Source organism: Fundulus heteroclitus, chromosome 10 (assembly GCF_011125445.2).
Source record: "Fundulus heteroclitus isolate FHET01 chromosome 10, MU-UCD_Fhet_4.1, whole genome shotgun sequence".
NCBI classification, from domain to species: Eukaryota; Metazoa; Chordata; class Actinopteri; order Cyprinodontiformes; family Fundulidae; genus Fundulus; species Fundulus heteroclitus.
This window is the reverse complement of record NC_046370.1, coordinates 10,501,730-10,518,182: the sequence shown is the minus strand read 5'-3', so window position 1 is coordinate 10,518,182 and position 16,453 is coordinate 10,501,730. Positions and strand designations below refer to the sequence as shown.

Genomic DNA, 16,453 nt, shown 5'->3' with positions numbered 1-16,453 from the left:
TGATGCTCTCTCTTTAAAATCTAGGAGAAAAGCACCTTTTTTTTTTTTTTTTAACATTTTTCGTCTATTCATGTTGCAATTCTGTGGGACATTTTGTTGATGCTTGTTGCAGATCTAACGGACATTTTCTAAAAAGCCAACCTGCTGTTTGATTTGGTGTCAGCATAAAATATACTCTAAAGGATGATGTTTATCAGGGAAGAATAAAGTGAATATTAACTAGTCAGACAAAGAGCTTCCTTTCAGAAATACCTCTAATATCTCAGATATACCACTAATAACACCACTAAATCATATCTACATGCGATCCATGTCCTTTTTACATGTATTTTGTGATATACTGAAAATATTAATTCCCAGAGCTCCTAAATCTGGATACTTTTCTGGCTAATTAATTAACAGTTAATCATTTATTTTAGAAAAGTAAAATATTCTACAATACCAGTGTTTTACTGTCCATGGCATCCTGATGGGCACCTGTTTTTGTTTATCCCACCTCTGGCCCGCTTTCATGCTGCACAGCCCACAAAAGTCCATTATTTGAGCCAGAAAGCCTTTTTGTCCAATAGGTCAAACCTGACTCCTTTCATGTCCGCCTGTTGTTTTCGCAGTGTGTAAGATGAATGTGCACAGGCGCTGTGAGAGCAACGTAGCTCCTAATTGTGGGGTGGACGCCCGAGGAATCGCCAAGGTGCTGTCTGACCTGGGAGTTACGCCTGACAAGATCTCCAACACAGCACAGCGCAGGAGGAAGGTAAAAATAAGACAAGGAGCCCGTCACTAGTAGAAATGATCCACTATTTAAACCATTTTATAAAACATGAAGAACTATCCCTCTAATAAAAGGTTTTGCTTTCTTGTAACAGTTAAACGTTTTCATATAATCACAAAAGTCCTAATTCCAGGGAAATAGAACCTGCGTAAATAAAAAAATGTTGGTTCTTTTATTTATTAAGGAGAAAGAAAGCAGCCTAACCTGACCTGGCCCTAATTGGAAGAATTGATTGCCCCATTTTTTTTAAAGTCATAAATTTAAATTTGATCAACTGTGTTTTCAACCAAGAGTTTCACTTCCTTAGCCTCACCCAGACTCTGAGAATTACAAAATCCTTTAAACAAACAACATGGAGTAGGGTGAAAGATTTTTAAAAGCAACACAATAAATCCAAGAACAGGTAAGAAACAAAGTCATGACATCTACTTGTGAGGAAAGAACCTAGAACATCTAGTGCACTGGGGCACAAAGTCAATATCCTTGATTTAACAACAAGAGGTTCAAGATAAATACTACTCACATTTTGATGATCCCCAAAACCTTTGGGAAAATATTATGTTGACTGATAAAACTAAAATGTAACGTTTTGGAATTTGTGTGAAAGAACAACAAGCCTAAAGTCAAACATTGTGGTCTTGGCGTGGTGGTCTGACGCTCTTCAGGACCTAAAGCAGTGCTCTCAAACTTCAGTCCTCAAGGATCCTGCAGCTTTTAAATGCATCTCTGCTTCAAAACACCTGACTCAAATGTTCACTCATTAGCATTAACTGCTTGCTACTAATACAATTTAGACATTTGATTCAGGTGTGTAGGGCAAGGGACACGGCTAAAGGTGAGACCACTGGCCTAGACCATTTACTGTCATTAATGGAGCCACGGATTTTGCTTTCTACCAGAAAATCCTGAAGGAAAACATTCAGCCATCAGTTTGTGATCTGAAGCTCAAGCATATTTTGGCGACGCAGCAAAAACAATGATCCAAAGATCTCATTGAGAAAAGGTAGCCTGACCCCAAATAAGACACAGCTATCTTTATTATCATCAAGAGGTAGTTAGTTTTAAAGCAGGGCGTAGGACAGAAAATACAAATGACAGTCCCCAGACACACACCGTTACATACTGAAGTTTAGAAAACATGAAACTTTTCAGATTAATGACTTTCTGCACTGTGGCGGGTTACATCTAACCTGACCCTAGCCAGATTGATATCGCTCCGCCTAGCTTCACTCACATCCATCTGGGACATCTCCCATAGAAAGTGATTTCTCCAACCAATTTTGTTGTCCAGCCAATCAGGAAGCAGGGCTGGAGTTTCATAGATGTGACGTAGTGGAGAAGCGACCGTGACGTGAGACTGTTTTGATTCAGACAACAATGGCGGCTCACATCGAGGAAGCAAGCGTTAACATTGATGCTGCTATTTCTTCCGTGTTGTCCAATCTACCTAATATTGTTTCATTTAAAAAAAAAACACATTTTAAAAAAAAATGTGTTTGCGTCGCTCTCATCAGCGTCACGGGTTGGCTTCGGTGTGAGTGGTTGAAATAGCACGTCGATAAAGATGACAGACAAGTGGCTTATCCAATCATATGCAAGGATTTTTGATAAGGCCCAGCCTTCAAAAAAGGCAATTCCAATGGAGAGGTCCCAGATGGATGTGAGTGGAGCTAGGCGGAGCGAAATACATCTGGCTAGAGTCAGGTTAGGTTACATCTGTACGCCCATGGAAACAAGACAAAGTAATTTCTTAGTGGATGACTTGGATCCGACCGAAGAGATCATTGTTTTTGTAATGACCTGACTTTACAGCACGGGTCTGCAACTCCAGTCCTCGAGCTCCGCTTTCCTGCAACTTTTGGATGCATCCCTGCTTCAACACACCTGAATCAAATTAATTAGTTAACGACCAGGACTTCACAAAACCTGCTTACATGCCAAAACCTTTTCGATTGAGTTGTGTTAGAACAGGGATGCATCTAAAAGTTGCAGACCTCTGCCTTACATGGTTCACTAAGGTGGTGAAATGACGTCATAATCATTTTTCCACACTACGGGTCATTCATGCTTGAAAACCCTCCAATATGGCTGCTGCAGAATGAGCCACCCAGACTGCCTCCACAGCGATGTGAAAGACTGATTGCCGGTTATCGCAGCGGCTGCCGCCAAGGACGGCACAACCGCTTATTAGGTTTAGGACAATCTCTTTTTAACATTCCTTTTATCCGCTAATAAAGTCGTAATCTCAAAACGTATTTATACGTTTCCAGATATTAAAGTCTGTTTTTTAATCAGAAACATTTAAGTGTGAAAAAGGGTAAAAACAGAAGAAATCTGTAAAAGGATAAACCCTTTTTTCCATGTTTCACGTGTGTGTGAATAAGAAGCTCGTTGAAAAGAACTAGTTATTGTTAAACAAAGGTGCAGAAACTTAAACATATTGTGTTTAGTTTGTAGAACTACCCTGTCCATTTTACACTGATAAGCACCAGGTTTACTAAGTGAGCATCTTGTATTTAAACCCTAAGATGAAGGATAAACCATTTATAAAGGCACAGAAACCTGCCGTGCAGCATTACTCCCAAAAGTACCCATGCTCCTTAGAGTTTTTCAACAATTTTCACATCACAACCAAATCTTTAAGTGTATTTTAATGAGATTTGCTGTGATTTTTCCAACCCTTCTCTGTCCAGTTTGACAGATTTTCACCTGTTTTGAAAAATTAGAATGGGACCAAATGTCCAAAGCCGTTGGGGACATATCCCTACAGACCCTTTCTCACCCACACTTTTATGCAATAACACCTTTTGATGTCATTAACATGCTCTGAATATTGTGGCTGCAATGTGACAAGATGTGAAAACACCAAGGGGAATGGATTGCGAGGAGCTGTAATTAGGGAAATGTTGCTGCCTGTGGCCACGTTATGGAAACAGCTTCATGGACCGTGTCTCAGGGACGTGGAAAAAAACCACATTTGTGCAAAGGCTGTAACAGCCTCATGGTTGATGTCACACTGAAGGAGGTCCTGCCAAATTCGCTGCCCGTCGGAAATTCTCGTGTGTAGACAGAAGCAGGGGGTCCCGTCCCATTTTTGGAAGGGTCATCAAATCCAAACGAGCAGAAAGGGAAATAAGATGTTTAAAATGAAGAAGTACAAGACACACTGATTTATTTCCTTCGTCATGTGCTTCTGCTGATAAGGCAAAGCTGAGAGACTCGTGATTCGGGAACATATGTAGGAATAATCATGTTGTTTCTCTGCGTTTCCAGTTGACTCCAGGGCAGGACCCTCCCCAGTCTCCTCCTGAGCTCTCCCAGACGGAGGAGAACAGCTTCAGCCAGCCAGCTGTCCCCGCCTCCCCCTCACAGCAGGGTAACACCGCACACACACAACTGCTGTTAAGGAAAAACAAGCAAGCAGACTTATTAAAGCCTTTTTAAGGATGGGCTGCTGTGACAGGACGCAGGGTTTTCACCTGCTAATCAAACCACCCAGACGGGCTCGTTTGATTCCCGTTACATTATTGTGGCTCCTGTTTAGAGACGAGAAGAGAGATGTGTTCATGTAGCTGCAGGGACTAGACGTGAATTATCCCGCACCACCCACCACCATTTGGTTATCACAGTTAGTCATTATCACACTTCGCAGGCTGAGAAGTGGAAAGTTAACTTTCTCTTTGTGGAAGTAGTTTTGTCTTCTTATGTATAGTTTTTTTTTAATTTATGAGCCAAAAAGCTGACATTTTCTCTCCCTGTATACCAAGGGTGTCAAACTCATTTCTATATTGGGCTACTTTGGCATCGTGAAGTCATTTAAAGGGCCGGTTGCACCTGTATAGATGATACCTTTTTGATTTTAGAATTTCATTCCAGTTCACATAAAAAAAATGTAAGAAAATTCACAGTAACATAAAATTAGCATCATTAGGCCCATTTGAGCAGTTTATCTGCAAAAAAAAGTTAATGTTGAGGTGAGTTAAACTTTAAATGTTTTTCTCTTTTTTGGACATTTCTGGGTTGTTTTAATGTGTTCTGGAAAAACTGACATCTAGTGGCAGGATGATGTTGCTACACAGTTAAATAAAAAGCAACATCCGCTACAAGAGGCACAGTTTTAGCCACATTATACAATTTAAAAGGATATAACCTTCTACTTTATGACATGATATGCCTTTTTTGGCTGTTGAAGGCCGGATAAATTGCCTTGATGGTCCGGTTTCGGCCCGCAGGCCTTGAGTTTGACACGTGCTATAAACCCTTCTAGCTATACCACCAATAATAATAATATTACAAGTGATATTGGTACTAATAATATAATTACTGCTATTAACAATAATAGTTCTACTGTTAGTAGCCACAGCTGCTCTGGGGCAGACTGAGAGAGGCTGCCATATAATGGCACCATCGGGCCCTCTGACCACTGCCAGCAGGCAAAGCGGGTGAAGTGTCTTGCCCAACGTGTGCATTGGTTGGAGCAGGGGATCAAACCAGCAACCCACCAATTGCAGGACAAACTCCCCAGCTCCTGCGACTTCTTAATTACAAACTTTGTTATTGTTATTGGCGGAAAGCCTGACAGGGTTTAAAGAGGAAAAATCTCTTTAAAAGCTTTGCGGTCTATGAATTTTATATATACAGTCATCTTCAATTACTTAAAATATGCCTTTCTAAGCTTGTTTGTTAGATTAAATGTGCCTTTTGAGAAAAACAACCTTTAAGCCAGTATTAAAGATACTTTTCATTAAGCCCCCCATTTCTGCATGAAAAATAGTGCTTTTTTTTATCAGTCTGACGCATTATTCTAATATCAAATGCTGTCATTTTATTAGCTAGAGTTGGAAAAGATATATAATTAACAGAAATAAAGGCTTTAAAACATAAGCAGTGTTTGTTATTCTTTGAAATGTGTTTCCCTTAGTGAACTGATATATATAAGATAGATGGATGGATGGATGTTGTCATTACTTATTATTATTATTATTATTATTATTATTATTATTATTATTATTATTATTATTATTATTATTATTTAACTTCTCACACTAAAACTTGAGGATAACCATTAATTTAATGCCATCATATCACATTGTGACGTTGCATTGAGATGTTTGTCTTAAACTTTAAATGCTATAAATTGATGAATGAAAAACAGAAAACATTTGTCTTCAACAAAAAAGGAAACTAAAAGGTAGTGTTTATTTTTTTTTCCTTATTTATTTATGTCTGATCTGCTTTTCCGATGACACCCACAGACTTGGCAGAGCTAGAACGACTGCAGGACGCGCTGTCGCTCGACCAGCAGGGACCCCAACACTCATCTTCCTCCTCCTCCACCAACTCCTCCTCGTCCTCCTCCTCGGTGGCCAGAGAGAACGGACAGAGCCAGAGGAGGACCCTGAAGGACTTTAACTTTATCAAAGTCCTCGGCAAAGGCAGCTTTGGCAAGGTGCGACAGCGTGGAGGTGTTTGAAGGGGGTGGTTGTTTGTTTACTGCTCATTATGCTTTTAATAAAACAGTTTTTTTTTTTTAATTGATAACACATCAGGTGGTTTCCTTTCAGCTCTGCGCTGTAAATCATAAGAGATCCAACTGCAGTTGCTTGTAGTATCAGACCCATAAGATGTTGTTTTAGCAATCTGTCAGCTCATGCATCTACCTGGCCTACAGATGTGATGTTTGGAGATTGGTTTTGGTTCTAGTTGCCTTTATTAAGGGTTAAAAAATAACAGCAAAATCAAAATAGTCCTTTTGAGCATCTAGAGACTAGAACCAGTCCTAAAATCTACACTTATGTCCAGTTATGTAAAAATTAAGTACGTGACATGATTCAACAGATTGTAGGACCAGTGGATTTCCGTATGGCTTTCTCACATCATTGTTGGCCACTCGTCTCTACAGTGTCGCCTCAGGTCATTAAGGCTTCCAGTAGGGCTGGCAGGGTTCCCGCGGATCCTTAAAAAGTCTTAAAAGGCATTGAATTCTGTAATATAAAACTAAGGCCTTAATTGGCATTAAAATGTCTTAAATCAGTCTTTCTTAAGTCTTAAAATTGTTACCAGGTCATAATTAAGATCTTATTTTTGTAATCCTTACCAAACAGAAAAATAATTGACACAATTAGATATTTTATTAATTTACCGAACGGCACAATGTAACCATTATTGGTTCCGTCCCGATAGTGGAACCAATAAAAACTGTTGTGGCCGAACCATAGCTGCGAAAAAGAGTTGGCACTGCTTATGTTGTGGTTTTAAAAACTGATTTATAGTTAATTTTAGTAGGGAACAAAACAAAGTTTGTGAATTCAGTTCAGTAGTTGTTAAAAGTATATCTGTAATTTGTGTGTTTTTGATTTTTAACTTTCTTCCTATTTGAAATGTTTTGCAAAATTTTAAACCATTACTTTCTGGGCCAGAAAGTAATGTTTTATGTTAAAATCAACATTTGGGTGAAGTTGTCGCAACCAGGTTTATCTTGTTTATCGTGAAGTTGGTCTTAACTTTTTATTTCAAGTGGCATTAAAAAGTCTTAAAAAGTCTTGAATTTAACTTGCCTTATGCTGTAGGAACCCTGGGCTGGGCGATATGGCTTCAAAATAAAATCTCCGATTTTATTTTACTAAATCCGATTAATCCATTTTTTCCCCTTCTTTTCATTTCGCAAAAACAAATTAAATAATTTAAAGAACTTGCATCTCGTTTGTGAGTTGATCTGAATTCAAAGTGCAGCTAGACACAAGCTGTGAAACATGCTTTTAAAACAACATCTAAACAATGAAAATACTATAAAATATACACAATGAGCTAAGAACGGGCTTCACTTCACTCTCAACTTCAAGCTAAGTAAATGAAATATCTCGTCCTGTGGTAAAAAATGGATTCCTCTTCACAATATTTTGACAATATATTTTTCTAAACACATATTCAGCATTGCATGCTATTCTCTTCATGGAGGCCAAATGAGTGCATTGGCAAAATAAAATCTTTCCAAAAGTTTAATCTTAATAAGTTCTAAATTTGATTTATCGGCCAGCCCCAGTTTCCAGGCGTTCGTTTCTGCTCCGCTATCTTTAGGTCCTGCCACACCATTTCACTAAGGTTGAGTTCTGGATCTGAGCCATTCGGTTGTGGGTTTAATTCTGTGTTTGGCCAGATGGCATCACATTTAACTCTAGAATACCCTGGTGTACAGACGAGGTTGCCTCAATGACTGCTAGATGCCCAGGGCAACAAGCACACCACCGTGCTTTACAGCTTCTCCACAGCATGATGGTGTGCTTTATTCCCAGGACATGGAGCTGGTTAGCATGTCAACATCTCCACTTTGGTCTCATCCGTCCAAAGTCATTGCTCCAGAAATCTTGTGCTTAATTCAGAAGAGGCTTTGCAAACCTAAGCTGCACGACATTGATTGCTTTCTCCTGGCAACTCTTCCAAACCGGTCATACTTTTTAGGGATTTTCTAATGGTCCTTTCAAGAACTAAATTAACATTTAAACTACGACGAACTGAGGCCGTAGAGGCTCTTGGTTTTTTTCTTTCTTCTTTTGCAATTTTGCTGATCTTCTGGTGCTTTAGCTTGGATGTAAACTCCTACAGTAAGAAAGTTGGCAAAAGTTTTTGATGTTTTAAAATAAAAAACAAATTTGTTCTCACTTTTAAAGAGGAAAATGGCCTGATAAGTGTTCCTGTGATTAATCGGCAACAACAACACAGGTAGTGCAAACATAAATAAGACTCAGTAAGTTTAATGGTAGTTTCTTAAAAGGATTTTAATTTGAGGAAGGGTTCGGTTGCCTTAAATCTGTCCAAATCAAAGAGAAACACGTTTTCAAGTGTCAGATAGTTTTCATGGCCGTCAAAGTTTCATAACCCAACTTTTTGTGTCCAGAAAGTATTGGATTTAAATCCTTGTGTTTCACCTTGCCACTCTTAACTTTACATTTTACTCTTTTGGGACCTTTTCCTATTTTTGTAAATTCACAGCATCCTTTTAAAAATTGCATTTTTTTCTCTTGTTGGCTACTGTCTTACAAAAATATTCCCACCCCCTAAAGTTTGACATATTTCCATTAACCCCAGTTAAATTAGACCCCCTGAATAAAACCAACGCCCTTCATTCAGAAAAGTTACGTTTATTTTTTTTATTTCAATTATTTTTATTTTCATTTTACCATAAATATTTCTGACTTGATGTACCGAAGGATGTAATTGAGGTTTTTTTTTCAACCCTCTTGAACAGAAATATGTTTTTTTTTCTTTCTGCTGTAATCAGGTGATGTTGGCGGAGCAGAAGGGGACAGACGAGGTTTACGCCGTCAAAGTTTTGAAGAAAGACGTAATTCTTCAGGACGACGACGTGGACTGCACCATGACAGAGAAGCGCATCCTGGCCCTGGCCCGCCGCCACCCCTACCTCACCCAGCTCTACTGCTGCTTCCAGACACGGGTAGGAGCAACGGACGTGCAGAGCATTGACGGCTCGCATTGCTTGCCTTTGGCTCACAGCTCACATTTCTGCCTGTCTGCTGCCTACAGGATCGCTTATTCTTTGTGATGGAGTACGTGAACGGAGGAGACCTGATGTTCCAGATTCAGAGATCCAGGAAGTTCGACGAGCCTCGCTCCCGTTTTTACGCCGCCGAAGTCACTTCGGCCTTGATGTTTCTGCATCGGAATGGAGTCATCTACAGGTAAAAGCCTTTAAATCCCGCTTCGTTTTCAGCCAATCACAGCTTACTCCGTAGAGCTGGCTGATTATCGAATAATTTTATAAGCAAACTTGACTCAAACTTTTATAATTTTGAGTGGAACATTTTTGCAGGCATTCCCACTACCTGCAGTATGACTTCCCTGACTAATTTAAAGCAGACACTACTGACCCTCTCGCCTCTGCTCTCACAGGGACCTGAAGCTGGATAACATCCTGCTAGATGCAGAGGGACACTGCAAGCTGGCAGACTTCGGTATGTGCAAGGAGGGCATCATGAACGGGGTGACCACCACCACCTTCTGCGGCACACCTGACTACATCGCTCCTGAGGTGAGATGAAGTCCATCAGCCAGAGTTTCCGACTTAAATGGTCAAAATTGTTTGGAGACAAATCCTCCATATGTTCCTCCCTTGTCTTGAAAATTATTATAATTAATAATAATTATTATGTAATTACCCTTTCGTATCAATTAAGTAAATTTAATTGAATGCAAAAATTATACACGGTTTTTAAATATTTTCACAAATAAAAATCTGAATGTGAGTGTGATGGACATTTATAAATACCTTCTTTCGCTCTGGTACCCTTAAAGGAACAGTAGGTAATAATGCCACCTAGTGGTTAAAATCAGAACAACACATACACAATAGCTTTCACAGAGACCCGCCATTTACCCAACGGTCCTGCGGCTGTAAAACTCCACTGAATTTTTACTCACACATGATACGTCTATGATTTTCTATTCTGTTCTAGTTCTGGTCTGCAACAAGCTGCTGCTCTTTTGCCAGGATAAAATACCAAATGCTCTGTGTAGGGAACCCTGGGAACTCTCATATGATTGGCTCAGGTACCTGGAAGTAAACGTGAGCTACACTAAACCAAATAAGTAATGGACCGTACCTCTAGGTTTGAAAGGAGAAAACCCATGACGCTGTGAGAGCGACACAGGAAAAAACAAAACTTGCCAAATCCGGTCGGGAGAAGGGCGAAAACATGGTTTCCACCAACAAAAGCCTTCAGAGGTGTTCTCTGATGTTCTTTTAATGAAACAATATTAGGTAGATTGGACAACACGGAAGAAATAGCAGCATCAATGTTAACGCTTGCTTCCTCGATGCGAGCCGCCATTGTTGTCTAAATCAAAACAGTCTCACTTCACGGTCGCTTCTCCACTACGTCACATCTATGAAACTCCAGCCCTGCGTCCTGATTGGCCAGACCATAAAATTGGTTGGAGAAATCACTCTCTATGGGAGAGGTCCCAGATGGATGTGAGTGAAGCTAGGCGGAGCTAAGCGGAACGAAATTCATCTGGCTCATCTGGTTAGTTACTCCCATCCCCGGTGAGAAATGAGAATGATTTAGGTTGATTTTACAGTAAATATCTTACTTATAGCTCATTTAAGTAAAAAAAAAAAACGTCCAAGATGTTCAGCTGAGCTCCACCTAATTTCCAGAAAAGCTGGAAATTCAAGATCTCTCTAAAGCAAAAAGAATATCTTATAAAGCATGAATGGATTTCTTAATCACCTGAACCGTGGTGAAGTGCTAATATTCGTGTTTAGAAACAGTGGCTTATCGCAGCAGAAGGTCAGAGGAGCAGCGGATGCTCTGGGCAGCCGTCCTCCTTGTTGAACCGTGTCGTTTTGTTGTTTTTTGCAGATCCTGCAGGAGCTTGAGTACGGAGCCTCTGTGGACTGGTGGGCTCTGGGCGTGCTGATGTATGAGATGATGGCCGGACAGCCGCCGTTCGAGGCCGATAACGAAGACGACTTGTTCGAGTCCATTCTCCACGATGACGTCCTGTACCCCGTGTGGCTCAGCAAGGAGGCCGTGTCCATTCTTCGGGCGGTACGTCACGACTCCTAGCACCTCAAATTTGTCTGGAGTCTAAGGCTACGTTCACGCTGCAGGTCTTGATGCTCTATTCCGATTTTTTGCTGTAAATCAGCACATACTGGCCGCCATCTCTCCTTCTTCTTATTATTATTAGAAAGCTGTTGAGCAATTGGAGCCGATAATATTTAGTTCGCATCATAGTGAGACTAAATAAGGTCGGAAGGAAGCAGCGCAGCTATTAACGGTCGTCTATGGAGCGCTAAATGCTGCTGCTGCTGTGTCTGGATGTGTAGCAAGAGACAGGACAGTGATACTTAGCCAAATTAGTACCACATACAGACTCTCCTCTCCCTCCTCACACCTACCTCCATTTTGTTATTCTGTTTTTTACAAGACTGTAACGTTCACCTGCACTCCTGACTGTTACTATTGTAACAACTGTTTACATGCATCCTGCACTACTAACTATGACTGAATATTGATTTGCATTGCTGACTGTCTATTCACAATTGTTTACATATACATTTGCAATACCGTACTTTAACTGTAATATGCAATTAACCTCCACTGCACTTTAATTTAAATAGCTTCTGTCCAAACTTTATTTATTAATTTTATAGTAATAGCTACCTGTACATCATGCTCACAATTCTGCCTATAGTAATAGCCACCTATACATATATTCATAGTACATGTAAACTCTGTTATAATAATCATCTGTATATTATGCTATTGTACATATCTGCAAAACTCTATTCATAGTAATATCCACCTGTACATATCCAGCTGTAAATTTAGTTCACAATACTAGTTATCTATATATTATACTCATAGGACAAATCTATCAGTAAAATTCTGTCTATAATAGTATACATCTCTATATTTATTCAGTAATAATCCATGTCCTGTACTTATGGAACCATTGTCTATATTGCACTTGCTGCTATTACACTTCTGGTTAGACCTAAACTGCATTTCGTTGCCTTGTACCGGTACCTGAGTAATGACAATAAAGTTGAATCTAATCTAATCTAATATGGAAGTGCCACAAATCGGGATTTTTTTTGGGGGGTGAAAAGATCTGTATTGGGCCGGTCACTGGCATGAAAAAGACGAATATGGGTCACATATGGACTAAAAAGTCGAATTCAGGCCACATTTCTCTGCAGTGTGAACGCAGCCTAAGTGTTTTTATTAGACATCCATCCATCAATCAATCAGCTCACCCATCCTGCCAAACCTAGGTGCACAACCACATCCAGGACGTGTCAAACTTATCTGTGGGTCTCCAATCTTTGTTTTCAGTTCATGACGAAGAACCCGGCCAAACGTCTGGGCTGCGTCGTGACCCAGGGCTGCGAGGAGGCCATCAAGACCCACCCCTTCTTCAGGGAGATCGACTGGGTGCTGCTTGAGCAGAGAAAAGTCAAACCACCGTTCAAGCCCCGGATTGTAAGAGACTCAGGCACTTCAAAGCAAATTAATTTTAACTGTGAATGCACAAAGATTAATGCGGCGTAATCGCACACGTTTGTGACTTAAGTTAAGGCAGGACTCGCATCACAGGACTGTTGATCGGCTATACCTTGAGGTGGAGAGTCTGTGAGGAGAAAAAAAAGGGCCAGGAACACCCTCTGAAATACAGTCGCTAAGGCATTTGGATTAAATTTTTATTTTGTGGCTCTAAAAAAGTCCTAAAATCCGGATTCTGGTGCGGTCTTGAGTTTCCCAGTCTGGATAAATGCAGAAAAACAGAAACCTGAGTGTGAGCAAGTTTTCTGACTCCAATCTAAATCAAAAATGTAAAAACTTAGATTTATGAAAAATTAAGAATGTGTATGTTTAAACGATGCTGTGCTGGCTTATTGGGAGAGAAATTTAAAGAGATCAGAAAAAGGCTTTTTTTTGGCTTCTCTTTTGGCCGGTAGTCTAGACCTCCTCAATCAGCAGTTTTAAAGCGGTTTGCTCTTGTTAAGATTGCAACGTGATGGTGGTTTATAAACTAATGGAGGTATCAAATCATATATTGAGTTTATGGGGAAAAAAAGTGTTTAATTTCGACTAATCTAAGTTGGTCCATGTGTAAAATATGCTTTGAAATAGCCCTTTACCAAACATACATGATAAAATCCCCTTTGGTTGTTATCATATGCTTACTGTTCTAAGCAAAAGGCCTAGTAAAGTAAATTAATGATACTTTTCAAATACATTGCAGGGCGAAATTTTGTTACTAATAAATGGTATCAAAAAAATATAAAATCATTTAAAAAAAGATCCAGGAGAGGGCGACAAACATAGAGGATAAATTAAGACGTATCACCACACAGGTGAAGGAGCAAATCAAGAATATTTAGCAATTGTCTCCAGCCAGGGTTTATTGTTTTGCGCTTGATGTTGCATCATGTGTGCTGACCCCACCCTTATTAACACCAATATTTAATAGATGCACACAACGCCTTAAAATCAATTTATCTTTCGTTGCAGTTGCCTGATGTCACACTGCAAATTTTTTCATAGGGGCATGCTTTAATTTAGCCTTTAATTAAATTAACTATGCAACGTTAAGAATAAAAAAATGTTAACTGCCTCTCTTCATCAGATATAAATGTGTTGACACACCGTGTTCCTTTACTGTTCGCTGTTCAAAATTGGAAAGACAAGAGAACATGCAGTTGAAGAAGGCAGACATGTGCAAGTCAAAAAATACTACAATGGTAGGACAGGAAATCTTTTTTCTGTCCTACCATCACAACCATAAATGTGCTGATTTTACCAAAAGCTGCTGGGGCTTAAGCTGTAAATGTGGGGTTTGGTCAGATAAGAATAAGATTGATCTGGTCAGCACTAGGGTTGCACAATTAATCGCATTTGCAATATAATCGCAATTTAAAAAAAACACAATTTCCAAATTGCAGTCTGCAGTTTTTGGCTATGTAACAATTAGTGAGTCAGACGTGTCCTTTGGGTGTCATAATTATGTTTAAAGTGGGTTTGCCTCCACATGGAAGGGAAGGGAGCTGCAGCAGTGAGATAATTTAATTTTATTATTTGTTTTAGAGTTTATATAACCATACTGTTTTACCAGAAACTTTCAGGAATCTCACCATAGCATCAAGTAGCGGTCAATCAGTTTAATACATAGACTTGCTTGTTGGTTGCACTTTATGTTCAACGAGGATTGATGTCCAAATCAATTGAAAGCTGTTCTCTTGAATAATATTCTGATTAATAAAAACATTAAAAGTTCTTGTTTTAATTTGTTTTTGCTTACAAACATCTTTATCTAGAGGCCATTTTTGTTGCTTGTGGTTAATGCAGAGAAAAGTCAAAATCAAATCGCAATTTTGGTTGAAATATATCGTAGTCAGAACGCAATCATTTCTGCTCCGAGTTTAGACGCAGCGGCTCTTTTAGCACCTAGTCTGCACAGCGATGAAACAGATTGATTTGTTGTTTGTATATGTTTAAAAAGACATAAATTAAACTGGAAAAAAAATCGCATTAAATCGCAATATTGAGATAAAAAAATCGCAATTAGATTATTTTTTCAAAATCGTTCAGCCCGAGTCAGCACAATCATTTTTTAAGCTTTTAGCCACAAATCAGAGGGGTTCAGGTTTTAACCAACAACAAGGCACAGGTTTTGGGTTAACTGTACAGAAGCAGTCTCCATTGAAGTGCAGTTAGTCTTTCTGATCAGGAGGTGTTGCTGTGGTGTAATTTGCTGATCATCAGATTCCATATTAAAGTGTCTTACTTGGACTGCTGCACTTGTGTGTGTGTGTGTGTGTGTGTGTGTGTGTGTGTGTGTGTGTGTGTGTGTGCAGAAAACCAAGCGAGATGTGAATAACTTCGACCAGGACTTCACCAAGGAGGACCCCGTGCTGACGCCCACCGACGAGACCATCATCCGACAGATCAACCAGGAGGAGTTCAAGGACTTCTCCTACTGCGCCCCCGAGGAGGCGCAGACCTAACACACACACAGACACACACACACAGACACACAGACACACACACACAGACACACAGACACACACACACAGACACACACACCTATCAGGCAACACTAACACCCGGCATGCTTACACTCAGCGGATCCAGAACACACTCTCTCTCTCTCTCTCTCTCTCACTGTCAATCTTTTCCATTTGAAGCTCTTGGTTGTTGTTACTTTTGGAGCATTATTTACTTGCATTGTGTCGTTCTTGTTGCCTGGGTTTTTATTATGAATATGACTATGAAATTAAATATGAACACGCACACCGCTCTCACACAAATACACGCCCTCATTTTGCTCACCGATCAGACAGACGGATACGCTCACACTGCTTCTCTAACCAGCACCGACTCACACACAAACACACACACACACACACACACACACACATAGAGCGGCGGTGCGAAGGCTTGTACATAGCCTGTGTCGAGTGGCTGTATCGTGTCGGTATCGTCTGCTAGTAAAGGGGGCGTCGTAGCGCATGGACAAGCACCCTTCCTGTGTTATTACTGTCCTTATTGTGGACCATTTAGGGCCAAACACCCTTTTGTGCAATACCATGACTATCTATATATTTTATTGTTTGTTTGTTTTTGTTTTATTCTTTTAAAAAAAAAAAAAAAGTATTGTTCTGTTTGGATTTTTGGGTGAAATTGCTTTGACTATCACACTATCTTTGACTATCATGTCCTCCGTACGGCGCCTTGCAAAAGTGTTCGCACCCTTTCAGCTTTTTCGTAGTTTTTTTTTGGGTGACAACCGCAATCTTAGATGTAGTTTTGTGTCATTTTGTGTTACAGACCAACGCAAAGTGAGCGGATGCTTGTAAAGTGGAAGGAAAGTGACAAAACGATAGAATTTGTGCTTTTGTATGCAGCGTCCCTAAGTCAATAGCATCTTCCTCTGCATATATACAGCTGCAGGTGACTTATTGTAGGTCTCTGACGGTTTTGCACATCTAGAGGCTGACAATTTTACCCATTCTTTGCAAAATAGCTCAAGCTCAGTCATTTTGAAAGGAGGGTGTCTGTAAGCCTCAATTATCAGGCCTTGCTATTGATTCTCAATGGATTTTAGCTCCGGGCTTTAATTAGGCCGTTCCGAGGTGTGAATGAGCTCCGATAT

The 16,453-nt window shown here is 39.9% G+C and overlaps 1 protein-coding gene across 4 annotated transcripts in view; it reads left to right on the top strand.

Annotated features, from left to right (window-relative positions):
- prkcea (protein kinase C, epsilon a) overlaps window positions 1–16,397 on the top strand; it is a 62,515-nt gene extending 46,118 nt beyond the window's left edge. The window contains exons 7-16 of one of the 4 annotated variants that reach the window (XM_036141991.1): window positions 612–754; window positions 4,046–4,148; window positions 6,028–6,221; window positions 9,051–9,224; window positions 9,314–9,468; window positions 9,680–9,818; window positions 11,152–11,340; window positions 12,634–12,780; window positions 15,156–15,304; window positions 15,363–16,397. In XM_036141991.1, coding sequence (XP_035997884.1) covers window positions 612–754; window positions 4,046–4,148; window positions 6,028–6,221; window positions 9,051–9,224; window positions 9,314–9,468; window positions 9,680–9,818; window positions 11,152–11,340; window positions 12,634–12,780; window positions 15,156–15,304; window position 15,363 — 1,394 coding nt within the window. In that variant the 3' untranslated portion in view covers window positions 15,364–16,397. The other 3 variants (XM_036141990.1, XM_036141989.1, XM_036141988.1) reach the window with 3 other exon arrangements.
- Window positions 16,398–16,453: the final 56 nt, after the last annotated feature.